This window comes from Manacus vitellinus, unplaced genomic scaffold (genome assembly GCF_001715985.3).
Source record: "Manacus vitellinus isolate BGI_N305 unplaced genomic scaffold, ASM171598v3 scaffold_7_pilon, whole genome shotgun sequence".
Classification (NCBI taxonomy): Eukaryota; Metazoa; Chordata; class Aves; order Passeriformes; family Pipridae; genus Manacus; species Manacus vitellinus.
In genome coordinates, this window is record NW_021940813.1 from 3,970,738 (window position 1) to 3,984,918 (window position 14,181).

A 14,181-nucleotide genomic window follows, 5' to 3' on the forward strand; every position below is an offset into this window, starting at 1 on the left:
CATATCTCTGATTCTAGAAATTCAGCATCTCACCTTGAGAACTGTTTTCAGCAGAACAGCCCCCAAACTTCAGTAGTTTAACTTGACTTAGTACATAAGCTGAGTAACAGCTGACAGCTTATCAAAGTATTTTTTCCTAAATATTCTGGCAACTTATCCCTTATGAACAACTCAACAGCGGATGTTTAACTGCAGAAGTCCAGGAGGACAGAGTATTCACAGCAGAACACACAAAATTTTCATTGGCTTGACAAAATATTGACCACACGAATCAAAACTCTTCTTGCAAGAAGTTAATCCATAATTATCACAGTAACATACTAACCTGGAGGAGGATTTAGGTAGACACTATTACAAGTAAGCAACTTCTTTATGAACTGGAAATATTCCAGGCTGTACTGCATCCGATTGTGCATGAACTGCACGTTCTGCTTCCTCACACTTCGCTCGATGGCTGATGGCATTTTAATCTGATGGGGTTTAGTGGTGATAGCTATTTCTGAAATATATTTTATTAGTTCATTGTCTTTGTCTATTGTGTCCATACGTTCATAAAAAAGAATGTAAGCGTTCCACCACCTCTTCTGGCGTCTGTAGGACATGCGCTTCATCATGTGATCAAATACTTCTCCCATGTATTCTCCACCAAAACACTGATTTTTCATTTCTTCATCGTCATCCATTTTACACTCTGTCACATCTCCGTCATCAAATTTATACCACCGGTTCTTCTCACCGTCTCCACCGTTCCTCTGGATGATGTAGGAGTAGTAATGTCCGCCGCTGGCCTGGCCGCTGTGCACAAGCACACCCACAAGCCTGTATTTTGTGCTCCCAGAGTGTTCGTTTTCCGACTGTTCATTTTGTATTATCTGATTTTCAGGATTCACGTCATCCCCTTCCAATTTTGCTACACCTGCCACCGTGTAAGGCTCCATGTCCAGTTCTCGTGGAAATTCAAAATAATCATTGAATTTGATTGCACATTCCCTTTCCCAGTCATAATCAAATCGTTTCAACTGGATGGCAAGAACTGGAGGCAACTTCTTAATCAACAAGCGTTTCACTGTATCAACCTAAAAAAGGACACGAGCAGCTCTTTAAGTTTCCATTCATATACTATCACCAAATACCAAATTCAGTAATCAAAGGGTGACTTTTTCCCCCTGAACACGAACTAAGACTGAACTTAGTACAGCTGTAACATCACAGTTGTACACAAATTCAAAACATAAGGAATCATTACCTTTTTGTTGCATTTTTCACAATGATACGCATTTGCACCTTCCAATAAATCTCCTTTGACGTACTGTTCCAAAGAATCAAGAAGGTTTTGGTGATTTCTTATATCTACATTCAGAGTTGTGAAGGATTCCTCACATTCATACCTACCAATGAACAGGCAAATGCATGAGAAAGATAGAAATATGTTCTATTTTCATGTTTTACATGTGCTACAGTGTGAAAGCAGTAAAAAAGGAATTGAACTCTTTTTTATTTCATTCTTCCTACAATTACATTACAATATGTGCACACTGTATTTTTTTCATCTGCACTAACTATAGTTACTTTATGAAGATCATAAAAATGACTTGTATGTCTCAAGTTCACTGAAAAGATCATGGAAGTTGATTTTTTTAGCACATCACATTTTTAAAGCAGCTAAAGTAGCGTGACAGACTCTTGGCAAACCAAGCGAGTAGGAAAGCACAGAGAGCAGAGCAGAGCACTTTTCCATTGCTAATCTTTACAGTCAGGAATTAGACTGATAAACACAAATACTGTATCACATCTAATGACAACAGTTCAAAACAGATTCCAATTAAGCAAACAAACAAACAAAAAGCCTTTGTATTTTCTATCTGAAAAAAAAAATGAATAGCTGTCTTCATAAAATCATTTTGCATATTTATGACTGCCTTTGACGTACTGTGTTCTAATATAACCTTCAAACAAATGTCTAGCAATGAATCAGCAATGCTTGAGAGACAACCAGTTGATACATCTTGGAAATATGTTTTTGTTTTTAAAGATAAAGAAGTGATGAATAAATTAAAAAAGTGGCATCTATTCCAACATAATCCTGAAAGGCTTGTTCCTCTGACATGCAATCAAGCATTCAAGGATGAATAAATAAATATTTAGAGACGCTTCCACCAACAGTAATATACATTCACCTATTAAATAACTTACAAAATACAGAAATGCTGTTAATTTGTCATACCCAAATCCACAGTTTACTTATCATCAGTTTTCTCCTCCCTAAACTACAAGCAGGGTAACATTTTTATTATTAAGTACAATCATGCAAATCCAGTAGAGTTCTAAAAAGACAGGCAATACTTTAGGATAGTACATAATAACAGGAACGACTGGTAATTCTTGTTGCTTCAGATCTGTATTTGCCATTTAATTACCCACTGCATATGAAGTAAAATCAGTGCTTTCATTTATCTTGCAATATTTCAACTTAATTCTAGTCACACATTTTAACCCATGAAACTGAAGATGTGCCACTTATAAATTCTTCTAATTCACACATGAGCTCAACCGAAGCTGAAAGATTACCACAGTATAATCCATTTGTATCATTTTCCCCTGTATTTTAATTGCTAACTGAAGGCTCTAGTAAATAGCAAATTTTCACAATAAAGAGGATTTGCAACAGTAATGTGCAGAGATCTATATTTTTTAAGAACCACACATGATCTGAACAGTAAAGAGGCCAACTGATAGTGAAATGAAATCAAACACAATAATATAAAAGCAACTGCTGAAAAAGAACAAGTTCACCATTAGGTCATCCTGAGTCTTGCATGCCATTTTAATCATCCACCTGAAAAGGGATATATGATGGGATATATAGGGATAGGTGAAAAAGTCTAGGGAATTACAACTTTACAATGTCTGCTTCTATTCCTTCACTAATCACCATCACCAGTGAGCTACAGACTTGCAGTTGGATTTGGTATGAGTGTGTTTTTACATATCCTGTATGAAACTGAAATTCAGTATTCACATTTAAAGTTAAATACAAATACAGCAGAAGCCTTAAGAAAAAGATTAACCTTCTACACCATTCTTCTTAATTACAGGTTACATTGTGAATATGAACAGAGTTTACTCATTGGAACTAAAGACTCACACTTGGGTCAGCTCTAAACACACAGTATGGAAGACTGAAGACAGCGACAGTTGTTGGCCAGGTCTTAAAATTTTCTACATTGCAATTGGTCCCTAAATTGTTTTCACTTTTAACATGAAAAAGCATTATCTTTTTCTGCCCTGATCAATACACAATGCTTCACATACAATCTGCAAGGTAGAAGCAATAATAATTAAGAAGGCACTTGAACACAAATTAAGGCTATAAAAAAATAAGAAATAAAAGTCTATTAGCTTTAAAAAAAAAATCCAACACCCAAATCACACAAAACCCCCACTCTTGACTCTAATCACTTTTATAAGAACACAAACATAGGTGGTTTTCCTGTAAAAAAAAGAGAAAAATCTTAAACACTTACCGATGTGGGCATCCTTGACAAATCTTCTGGTCAGCAAAGGACCCTCCTAAAACTTTACTTAACATTGCTGGATGGCCCAAAGCTTTTAAAGCTTCATCTAAACTGTCCACCAAGGAATTAAAAAATTCTAAAGCATCATGTTGTTCACGTAGATTTACAGGTTCACCCCAAAGTCTGAAAATGAAAGCACAATCTTGTCAAGTATTTTTTGTTTAGTTCTTCAACAACTGCTTTTCTAAAAAAAAATAAAAATATTCAAGCTATTAATCCCTCCTTACTGAGGGAAACTATTTATTGGTTTTTGATGTAGTATATCACCTGTTACTCTGTCCCTAATACTTTCTGGTAAGTAAAAAAAAAAAAGCTTTTGTGTGTAACTTTACACTTAATTCAGTCTCAATATCAATGTCAAGAACTGCCAAAATTCAAAATAACCATCCTGATGTAAACTTTGGTTTATTAACAGACTTTTACAGAATGGTGAGAAGGCAGGGTAACAAATACAATGCTGCACAAGTTCTGCTAATTTACACCTTAGATCACTGTAAATCACATATGCTTTACATCACCACCATTTCTGCTACTGATGCAGTGAACAAACATCAATATTAAATTTTCTACTTACCTAAATTGTTTCCAAAACCCTCTTGGTACATAGTACTGTAGCCTGGAAGCTGCTAAATGACCAAAAATTACTTGGAGATGCCTCAAAACTCCAATATTGTACTCTTTCCTATCTTCTGTTTTACTCAGTGCTGGTTTGTCTTCATACTGATGTGGGTACCCAAACACATCATCTCGTGGGTCAACATTGCTCTGAAAAGCAAAAGAAAATTTGTGCCATTAACACTGATATGTAGCTGGCTCAAAGCTTGTTGTATCTCTTGTTTAATTTGACAATCTAGGATGTTTCATACTCTCAGCTGAAAAATCAAATACTGTCTTTGTATGCATTAACAACGTTCTGGTGGCAGCAATAAGACACGTTCCTTTCCAGTACAGATCCATGAGGAGGAATTCTGCAAACCTTGCTGCTTGGATCTTCTGAACTGCCCCTCTGGTAGTGAGCCTAGTCAAGTAAGAAATATTATGCTATTTTCCCCACTGCTATCAGTGGAAATCAGTGATTGATTAACAACTGAAATTTGCTATAACCTTTTCATCAAAAAAGAGTTACTAGTTAAAGATAAGCCAGTTCTACATAAATAAATTTACCTCATTGTCCTGCTTTTCATCCCCAGACATGTCATCATCTACATCACTGCCTGTGCCTTCAATGGCAAGAATCCCATTCCTGATGGCTGGAATCATGTACAGCTGCTGAATGACAGAATTCATGTAACAAGTGGCACCAGCATTTTTTAGCCCTACAAATCCCTTTGGTGGTCGAGGCCCAACAGGTGGTAGATATTCCCATTCTGTAAGAGCTTCACAAGCTAGAAGAAAAAAGCAGAATATGATAAGGGAACTATTTTGTTATAAAATAAAGAGAATATCAATGCAACATAAAGGGCAGTTGCATAGAATTGTTATTAGTCTGTATCACACTGCAGTTTAATAAAACAAACGTTTCACCAGAAAACTTAACTGCTAAAATCAACACAACTTCTATGAAGGACAATTCTATTTGCAATCTTGACATTATATAATTTTCTTCTATTGCATAACTAAAGAGGTGTCCAGGCAAAAATTCAAGTCTATTTAGATATGAAACAGAAGTCTTTCCTCAATACCACCAAGCTTCTTAGCCGAAGAATTCAGTTGAATGAATCTAGAATATATAATCAATTTATAAGCCTTTAAGAAATTTATAATCCTTTTAAAATCATTTAAAATTATTTCACTTAAGCCTCACTTTCCATTGCCAGGATGGGAAACAGTTTTAGGAAATGCTATCTTTATGACTTGTGAGGGATCTGAGAGAGAAGACTCGGGAGGAAAAAATATGTATCACATCTCTTCAGAGTACATTTATGATCACAATTTCCTAGCTAACCTGTAGCCCTGTAGTTTTAACACAAAAAATTCTGACATAAGAGAGCATGCATGTTTGCAAGCAAACTTGGTATATGAATCACACAGCATGCAGAGTTCATACATGTGTTGTCTCCTCTCTCTGACCACGGAGATGTGGTGTTCTATCGTGCTTACCAAATACTGGAGTAGAAGGAAATGTAATGAAATCCTTCTAATTGTGAAGTGACAAGAAACACACTACTTCCCAATAGAAAAGGGTGAAGAAAAAAGGATGAGGCAGAGGGGAACACCATAAAGCTGCCCTGTTCATTTATTGAGATGGAATTAAAAAGGAAGAGACTGAAAAACCTCAAATGACTCACTGATGGCACCACCTGAGCAAGTAGCACTGCCACTGTGAGGGGTAACGGACAATTCCCTCCTTGGGACACTATTTTTAGTTGCTCACAGTTTGGTTGAACCCTCTGAGTTTAAACATTCTGTTAAATCACACAATGGCTTGGGCTGGAAGGGACTTTTAAAGATCTTTTAGATCCAAACCCCTGTCATGGGCTTCTACCAGACCAGGTTGCTCAGGGCCCCATCTAACCCGGCCTTGAACACTTTCAGGGATGGGGCATCCACAACTTCACTGGGCAACCTACTCCAGCATCTCAGCACTCTCATAGTGAAGAATTTCTTCCTTGTGTCCAACACAAATGTACTCTCTCTCTCTCAGTTTAAAATCATTGCCTCTTGTCCTGTAACTATAGACCCTGGTAGAAAACTCTCTCTTTCTTATAAGTCATGTTTAAGTAATGGAGGCCACAATAAGGTACCTCAGGAGCCTTCTCTTCTCCAGATAGAACAACCCCAGCTCTACCAGCCTTTCCTCCCATATGAGTGTGGGCTTGCTTGGTTTGATGGTGTTTGGATTTTTACTTATTGTTGGTGTTGAGGTTTTTTTTCTTTTTTCCCTTTCCCTGTTAATATTACAGCCAAAATGGTTTCGTTATCCCACTCAGGGCTGGAGAAAATATTCTCCTCTTTGTTCACTTCTAAGAAAGTCTTATATACTTTTTACTGACAACAAAAATCCATGTTAAAGTATGAGCCTTTTGCCATCTTTGTGAAAATTAGCTCAAGTTTCATCTGACTACTAGCTTTTGAAGCACTAATCATTATCATGGCTAGGCTTCGTGAACAAAGATTTGGGGAAGCACTAATATTGGCAAGTTTTTGTATATACTGCAATTGCTATAATCTTTCTCCAGTGAGAAGGAGAAAGCTCCTTCAGTGCAGAGCAGTGCTGAGACAAGGCCAAAACTGAGCAAACAAATGCTTGAAAAAGGACTATGACAACCAGAGAATGAGTTCAGAACTAAAAAGGGAAACAGGACAGTGGACCTGTGTCTGTGTGTGGAAAACGATGACAAATCAGGTGAGCAACCAAGAGACTGGCACTAAAGCTGAGCCAAAGATACCTGATGAGGTTCTGGGATTGGTTAGGCAGAGCCTGAAACGATGAGACAGAAGTAGAAGATACAGACAGAATGAGGTTCCTGGGAGCTGGCATGGACAAAGGGGAGTAGTCAGAGATTGGGACAGGAAGGGTCAGACAGTGTAAGTGGCTGGGGCTGGAATTTGGATGCAACTATGTAATGCAAGTCAGTACATTTACTGCATAAAGAAGGACAATAAAGGCTACACTGACAAACTTTCCTAGATTCTGACATCCTGATTTTGCAACATTAAAAGCAGACACAAACCACAAACTAAAACACTCAGCATTTGCTTCAGTGCATAATAAACAAAACCTATACATGATATATATATTAAAAAGTAGAAAATAGATAATTAAAAGTATTACATACTAGTGATTGCTGTACCTATGTAATACATTTCAGTCAACGTGTCTACTATCTGTTTGAGATTTCGCACACATCCAACTGCTAGTGCAACTAGGAGCTCAAAGCCAGCATTAATAGTAGCTGGTGAACTACAGACTGGTATGGCCTGCTCAGCAGGCAATTCTCCATTTCTCATGTATTGTAGGTAAACATTGGATGCTGGGAAGATGAAATCATCTATCAACTCCTGAAAAAAAAAGAAAATAAATCACCTGTTACCACGGAAATGCACACAATTTTATAAGAGTGTAAGAGTTATTACGTTAAATGAACGTCTGAGAACCAAAGGGGTACTTAAAAAAAAAGTGAGTCAAAATTGAGACCAACACTATAATGAGCTTTTAAATTTAGAACTGAGTAACTCCATTCTAAAGTGGTTCCCTGCAAACTCACCTCCCCACTGCAAGTTAAAAATAAATTTGTACTATTCTTGATTGGTAAAAAATTTCTCTTGCCAAACCAGTATTATCTAAAAAGCTCTCTATCAATTACTGCTGAAAAAAACCAACATTCCTGCTGTATAATATCAGAGGTACAAAGAAAACAAGTCTGATTAAAGAGGTATTCAGATGTGATGCATTTGTTCAAACCTGCTATAAGTATTAATAGCACTAATTAAGAACATGTGCAGAAAAGACAATACGGGGTAATGAAGGAAAACAGTCTTGTATCCAGCTCACTATCCTAGTGTGATGTTTGTCAAGTACTGGAATACAGTAAGAATGAGAAAGCTAAGTACAGTTTATGAACAAAACACGTAATTTTCAAAATTATTTTTAAAGAAAACACTGAATTCCAGAAGCACTTTTATGGATACAGACCACAAGATGTAAAGCTTTCTTTTTACTTACTTTTGGGTAAAAAAAGACCTAACAAAAAAACAAACACCTTTTCTCTCCCCCCTCAAAAAACCCCACCTAAAGACAAAAACCCCTCACTGGTCAAAAAACTTCAACTTACTTTAATGAGATTAGCACCTCCTTTTTCACAACCAATATGGTATTTCTTCTCAGGTGTCTGGAATGCTAACAACTCTTTTGTTACTCCAAGGTGACCCTCTAAAATAGTTTCTTCAACACCTGTTTCCCCTGTTCTTTTTACTTCATCCTGCCAATTTAAGAGAAAGGATACTCCAAGTAACACATTTACCAAGCTTAAAACTGTACTTTACAACAAAGTAGCAAAAAGCTAATTATTGGGAATAAACTGATCCTAAGACTTACCCTAATCCTCTTAAGCCAGTCAATTTCATTATTGAGAAGAACTTCAGCATTGGGTACATTAATATTACTGTTGTAAGCATAGTTAAGAAGATGTCTTAGGAGAGTGAAGTAGTCTCCAGAATGCTTAGCTCTCTCTCTTGCAGTACTCTATGTAAACCAAAAACAAATGATAGAGAATTCATACATTCTTCTACTTACAGTGCAACACCAACACATCTTCCCTAAACCTGGCAGTAAACATGAAAGAAAAGTAATTTTTAACCCTTCAGAAGTTTACAATTGTATTTAGTTGTTAATGAATGAATACTCGACTATTTTAGTAGCAATTTCTATACCTGAGTGGGAAAAAACAAACAGTGAAGTGATCAAATTCAAGAGGGCCACAAGCATGTGGAACAGAAAAGCCCCAGCAGGCCCAGTAAGAGAAGGCATTGACTGTAGGTATCTCTCTAATCTGCTAATGATTTTTACTTGAAGGTCAGCATTCGTTAAAGGTCAAATGCAGATATTAAAGCTTATTATTCACGTTCTTATCAGAAAATACAAAAAAGTCCCCTTTCCCCTCACCTGATTCAAATGGAAATCAACTGTGCTGCTTGCCTGTGGGTCAAAAGGAATCTCTATTTTAGTGACTGCTGCCAATAGCAATTTGTCTTTTCTTGCAGATATTTTCTCCTGTTACTTCACGTTGTACTGAAGCCTTTATCTCTAAAAACTTACCCCTAGAACAGTAAACAGCAGGGTAATGAAGAACAGGAGAGGTCTCTGTCCCATGCAACACCTCGTAGCCATTAAAAAGAATTGCTCCTGTGCCATCTGACGAACAGTTCTGGAAAGCATTTAATAGAAACATTAAATTCAATCTCCCTATCCAAACAGGACATTAAAAAAAAAAAAAGCTTATCTGCTTAATGTCATTTCCTAAAGCTGAACACAATGTAAGAAATGGGAATATTTTAATTATTCACAGCCCATCACATTGTTCCTCCTTGAAGTGAAATTTCAGACATGTGAATTACTATTACAAAACCTGTTCCACAAATCAAATATTTAAAGGTAAAAGAAGCTTGGAAGCATCCAACCATTACAGCTTTGCAAATGCCAGCAAATATTGCATAACACAACAAGCAATTTGCAACCCTAAATAACTCTTTCTTTCTAATCAAGCACCAGTTGTACCCGACAGACAAACCGAACTACCATAGTAAAACTGCTCTTATGTACCACTACAGCATCTCAGCATTTGCTGAGCATCTCTGAAGTGATCAAAATTTATCATTAGTAAGAAAAAAGATGACCCTCCTGAAAATTCAAGTAGTTTTAATTAAAGGAAATTTTCCATCTCAGAACTTAATCTAATCACAGGAATGGATAAATATGTTTTTTACTGCAGCTTAAGACAAATCCTATTCTTTCAAGCTGTAATATCAATTGTCTGAGCATTATGTCTTGTAAAATCTGTTAGGAACAACTCTGCTTGTGTGGGAAGAGACTACACATGAATGCCATGCTTTATGAAAGTATCTCAACATATGAAAAACTGCATTTTGCAGTGTCTGGTGTGGTTGTCGTTGTTTTCTGCCCAGGAGGTCAGTGTGGAAAGCACACCAAAGAATCCCATTCCCTTGAGAGTTCTTTCATGTGTGGTTAACTGTGTTTCAAAGATACACAAGAATGACCTTGAGGTCAGAGCAAAGACACACCTGGCTGAGCACCCCGTCTCTGTTATCAGCCACAAAGGAAAGTGCACAAGAAGGATGAAGATGCAGCAACACTTCTCCAGAATCTTCTCTCTGCTTCTAACAGTTTGTGGTTCAGGAAGACTACCAAAAGCAGTATTTCATAGCCTTCACTGGACAAGTTCATGAAAGAACCCCTCAAACCATTTCCAAACTGAAGGTTTACACTGCTTAAATGTTTTGCTCAAGAAGGTCTTACACAAAGAAATAATGTTCTCTATTTGTTCTCCCTTTGCTACTTCTGATTTTAAGGGTCTCTGTGGTATTCTCCTCCCACCATTTATCTCTCCTCCAATATGAAGTGCCCCCAGCTATTCAGCTGTTCCTCAGATGGAAGTAATTTCAGAGCTTTGATCTCCCTTGTCACCCTTCTCTGATCTTTACAAGTTCTCCTCCACTGCTCTGAGCTGCAGAGGACCATGGGGTGGGGGAGCTCTGTTTTGTTCTGAACAATAACCAACATTTCATGGGACCCCACTGCTGAGCTGACGTTTTCATAGAACTTCTCACACAACTTTATTTTAAGATACGATCCTTCAACTGCTTTGGACACATCACACAGACAGTCCTGAGGTCCATGCATGTAGATGCAGAATGAAATAGATAGAGGTGGCATTTTCCTAAAGTGAGAAATGTGACCTAGCAAACACATACCTCTGAGGAGTATGCACTATTTGAACACAAGTATTATATTTTTGTGAGGCTACAACAATCTAAGAGTTCTTAAGGAATCATGAATGGGAAGCTGCTGCCTAAACACAGGCCTCCCATGCTATATCAGACACAGGACAACAGCACAGAGCTGGCACACAGCACACAAGTTGCAAGATGAACTCACACTCACCCAGTAAAACAGCTGGAGGTCAAGCACCTCCCTCCTCAAGGCAGGCAACCTGAATCCTGTCCTACTGAAAGCTCCAGGACACAGATTTCTGCTTAGTTAACAGAAATCAGCCTCTTCAATAGGTCTAAGGAGCACGTCTTTACACTGGCACACAGAATTTTTATTTATTTGGGCCACAAATAAATAAGCACTTTGCACTGAGCACTTTGCAGAGATCAGTGGAATACTTCTGGGTTCCACAATTATTTAGGACTAACCGTTCAACAATCCACTGTTGACTAAGCCAGTCTTGCATTCAGGGGACACCATTAGAAAATCAATTACCCTGGAGAGGAAGAACAGCTCTAGTATTTAATACCAAACATGCTGCATTGTTTCTCAATGGTTATGCTCTGAGGAAACAGCAAAAGTCTCAATCTCTGAAAAACAAGCAATCCATCTGATCTTTTCCAGAAAGATCCTATTTGTGAGATCTGAACTTGATCATCTTCCTTCTCTTTTATGGTGCATTTTCTCACATGTGTATTTTTGCTCACATTGTTCTCTGATTGAGCTTAGGAGATTAGAGAACAATAGTTGAAAATGGAAGGATATTCAGAATTCTGTCTGGTATTTGCTAAATTTTCTCTCTCTGCAAACATTAATTTGTTTCCGCATTAATTCAGAAGAGGAACTTTTTAGCAACTTAGTTCAATTTCTCCATCTTCAATCACAAGCAGTCTCCTGTTTCTATCATGTTTATGTTATTCTATCATTTAATAATGAAGAGATGCACTACTCTAAATGAGATTATCATATGTATCACAACATTTATGAGCATATGAGAGAAAAGAGCTCAGTGGTAGCTTCTTGTACTGACACAATGAACTATTTTTCCAAACAATAAGTGATACTAGCAAGGTTCAGTGAAACTGAAAATTCAACACCCTACACCAGAGGCTGCAAACTAATAAAGTTTGTGGTATTCTGGTAACATTCCACAGTTTCACCAACGTGTGCAAATTGTTCATTGTAAAGAGATACTCTGATGATCCTTTTGAATATTCCTGAATCTAAGAATTTTCAACCTGTTTATCTAGAAAAGTAAAACTCCAAAACACGGTGCTGAAATTCTGACCCCATTCATCTGAGAGCACCACAAATAATTTGTTCTAAAGCCATCAGTAGCACATTATCAGACACCCATCCATCCAGCCTGACAATATCCTCCTTATGAGTACAAAGAAAATGGGATTGATATTTAGAACAGGTATCCAAATTAGATTTACAGTGCTAAACAATAATTAAGACAGCTGCAGAGAAAAATCACTTAAATAAGAAGTCACTGCTTTGCATTTAGGCTTCATATGAATTTTGAATTGTAAAACAGTAGATGTGATTAAAAAAAAAATCAAAACTTACTTGCTGTGACAGTGCAGCAGTAAATCAATGATAAACGTCTGCCATGCCTTTTCTTTACTGAGTGCATCCAGTGCCGTTGGAATCAAAGCAAAACACAGGGTCATCACCTCCAGTGCTTCACAGCAAACTTGTTCATCTTCTAGGTCTGGTTCATTTCCTGCATTTGTCTGTGAAAACAAACAAGAGTGCACAAAGTGGGTATAGAAAAAAATCCCAAGAAACCCAACTGGCTCCAAGGTATATCCACTAAATACAAACACAAACCACAAATTTGTACACTAAGTGATTATCATTGCCAAGTATTTTATGCACTGCACTCAGATCTGAGTCAAAGCACTGTGTAGGATGACTTGAACTTCCAGTACTGTGCTTCTCAAAGGAGGATTCCAAGTATGAACTGAAGGAGCCAGAAGTTAAATAGGAAGCTTGCAAGCAGAAGTTTCATCAGTTAGTACTGTTGGAGTTGTTTGTTGGTTTGTATCTGGGGGTTTCTTTGGTTTTCTTTTCTTCTGCTTTTTTTTAATACTCAGAACATGGAGTGTAAAGCATGGAAAACAGTTACTACTTAAGCACAGAAAGGCTACAGTGCTTTATAATCCATCATTAAATCCAGTTTTACAAGGCTTTGACACTCACAGCTTATTTGACCAAAAGCTTCTTAATACTACTAGAATTTATTCATCACTATTTTTCAGAAACATGAGAGAGCTGAACCAAATTTCAAACATAGCTGTGTGGTGATTTTTGAAGTAGAAAGTAATATTATTGCTAATGGGTACAGAAAATCAAGTGAGTTGATTTTGGTACATTTCTCCAAAATAAATACTCTTAAGAATAATGGCAAGCCCTCTCCTCCACCTAAAAGTAATTATCTTCAAGAAGTTCTGAAGAAACTGAATGTGAGCAGGTCTCCATTCACCATTTATAAATCATGCAGGTTAGTAACATTTACTAAAGGCATTAATTATTTGTTTTATATGTGGGAAGGCATCAAGATTAAGTAGGCAGAAAGAAGGGATTGCAACGCAGGAAAGAGAATTAATTGTGAACAGGCCAAAGGATGCCTCAGTCTGGTAACAAACACTACTTAGTCTTTGCACAGCAGCTAAAAAATCAGAGACAGTCACCACACTGCAGTGGGAGGATGTGGTCACTCTGACACAGCTCAAGATCCTAAAGCAAACAGAGGTGCTTCCAACAAGTTCAGGATTGCACCTGCTCTGCACTGCCCCCTGTTCAAAAAGGACAGTTATTTCTGCATTGCTGCAGGGCTCCAGGAGAACAGCAAAGTGCATTTTGTACTCAGGGAAGTACTTCCCTACACTCAGGCACCAGGAGCTGAGGGGTCTGTCCAAGTAGCACATCTGGAGTATTTCTGGTGTCCAGGATCCTTCTCTGAGCTAATGAGGCAAAGGCAGTTGGACACCACTGGTAGCTGCAAAAAGTCATCTTCAGCCACAGAGAGGATTCTCACACCAGAACTTTTGGAGGCAGGAGGCAGAAGAGACTCCATACAAGTTATGCTCTCAAAATAATTTAACTGGGCTTTAAAGTTTAATTCAATTCACCAGTTAAGTTCAGAAG

General features: G+C 37.5%; 1 protein-coding gene across 5 annotated transcripts in view; it reads right to left on the reverse strand.

Annotated features, from left to right (window-relative positions):
* Positions 1-14,181, reverse strand: part of USP9X (ubiquitin specific peptidase 9 X-linked) — an 81,766-nt gene that overhangs the window by 20,724 nt on the left and 46,861 nt on the right. For 2 of the 5 annotated variants that reach the window (XM_018084003.3, XM_018083999.3), the window contains 11 exons: positions 12,598-12,764; positions 9,334-9,442; positions 9,181-9,213; positions 8,614-8,760; positions 8,351-8,497; positions 7,355-7,577; positions 4,740-4,960; positions 4,150-4,340; positions 3,525-3,698; positions 1,247-1,388; positions 326-1,076 (listed from right to left, as the gene is read on the reverse strand). In XM_018084003.3, the coding sequence (XP_017939492.1) occupies positions 326-1,076; positions 1,247-1,388; positions 3,525-3,698; positions 4,150-4,340; positions 4,740-4,960; positions 7,355-7,577; positions 8,351-8,497; positions 8,614-8,760; positions 9,181-9,213; positions 9,334-9,442; positions 12,598-12,764 (2,305 nt within the window). The remainder of the gene's footprint in view (positions 1-325; positions 1,077-1,246; positions 1,389-3,524; positions 3,699-4,149; positions 4,341-4,739; positions 4,961-7,354; positions 7,578-8,350; positions 8,498-8,613; positions 8,761-9,180; positions 9,214-9,333; positions 9,443-12,597; positions 12,765-14,181) is intronic. The other 3 variants (XM_018084000.3, XM_018084002.3, XM_018084001.3) reach the window with 3 other exon arrangements.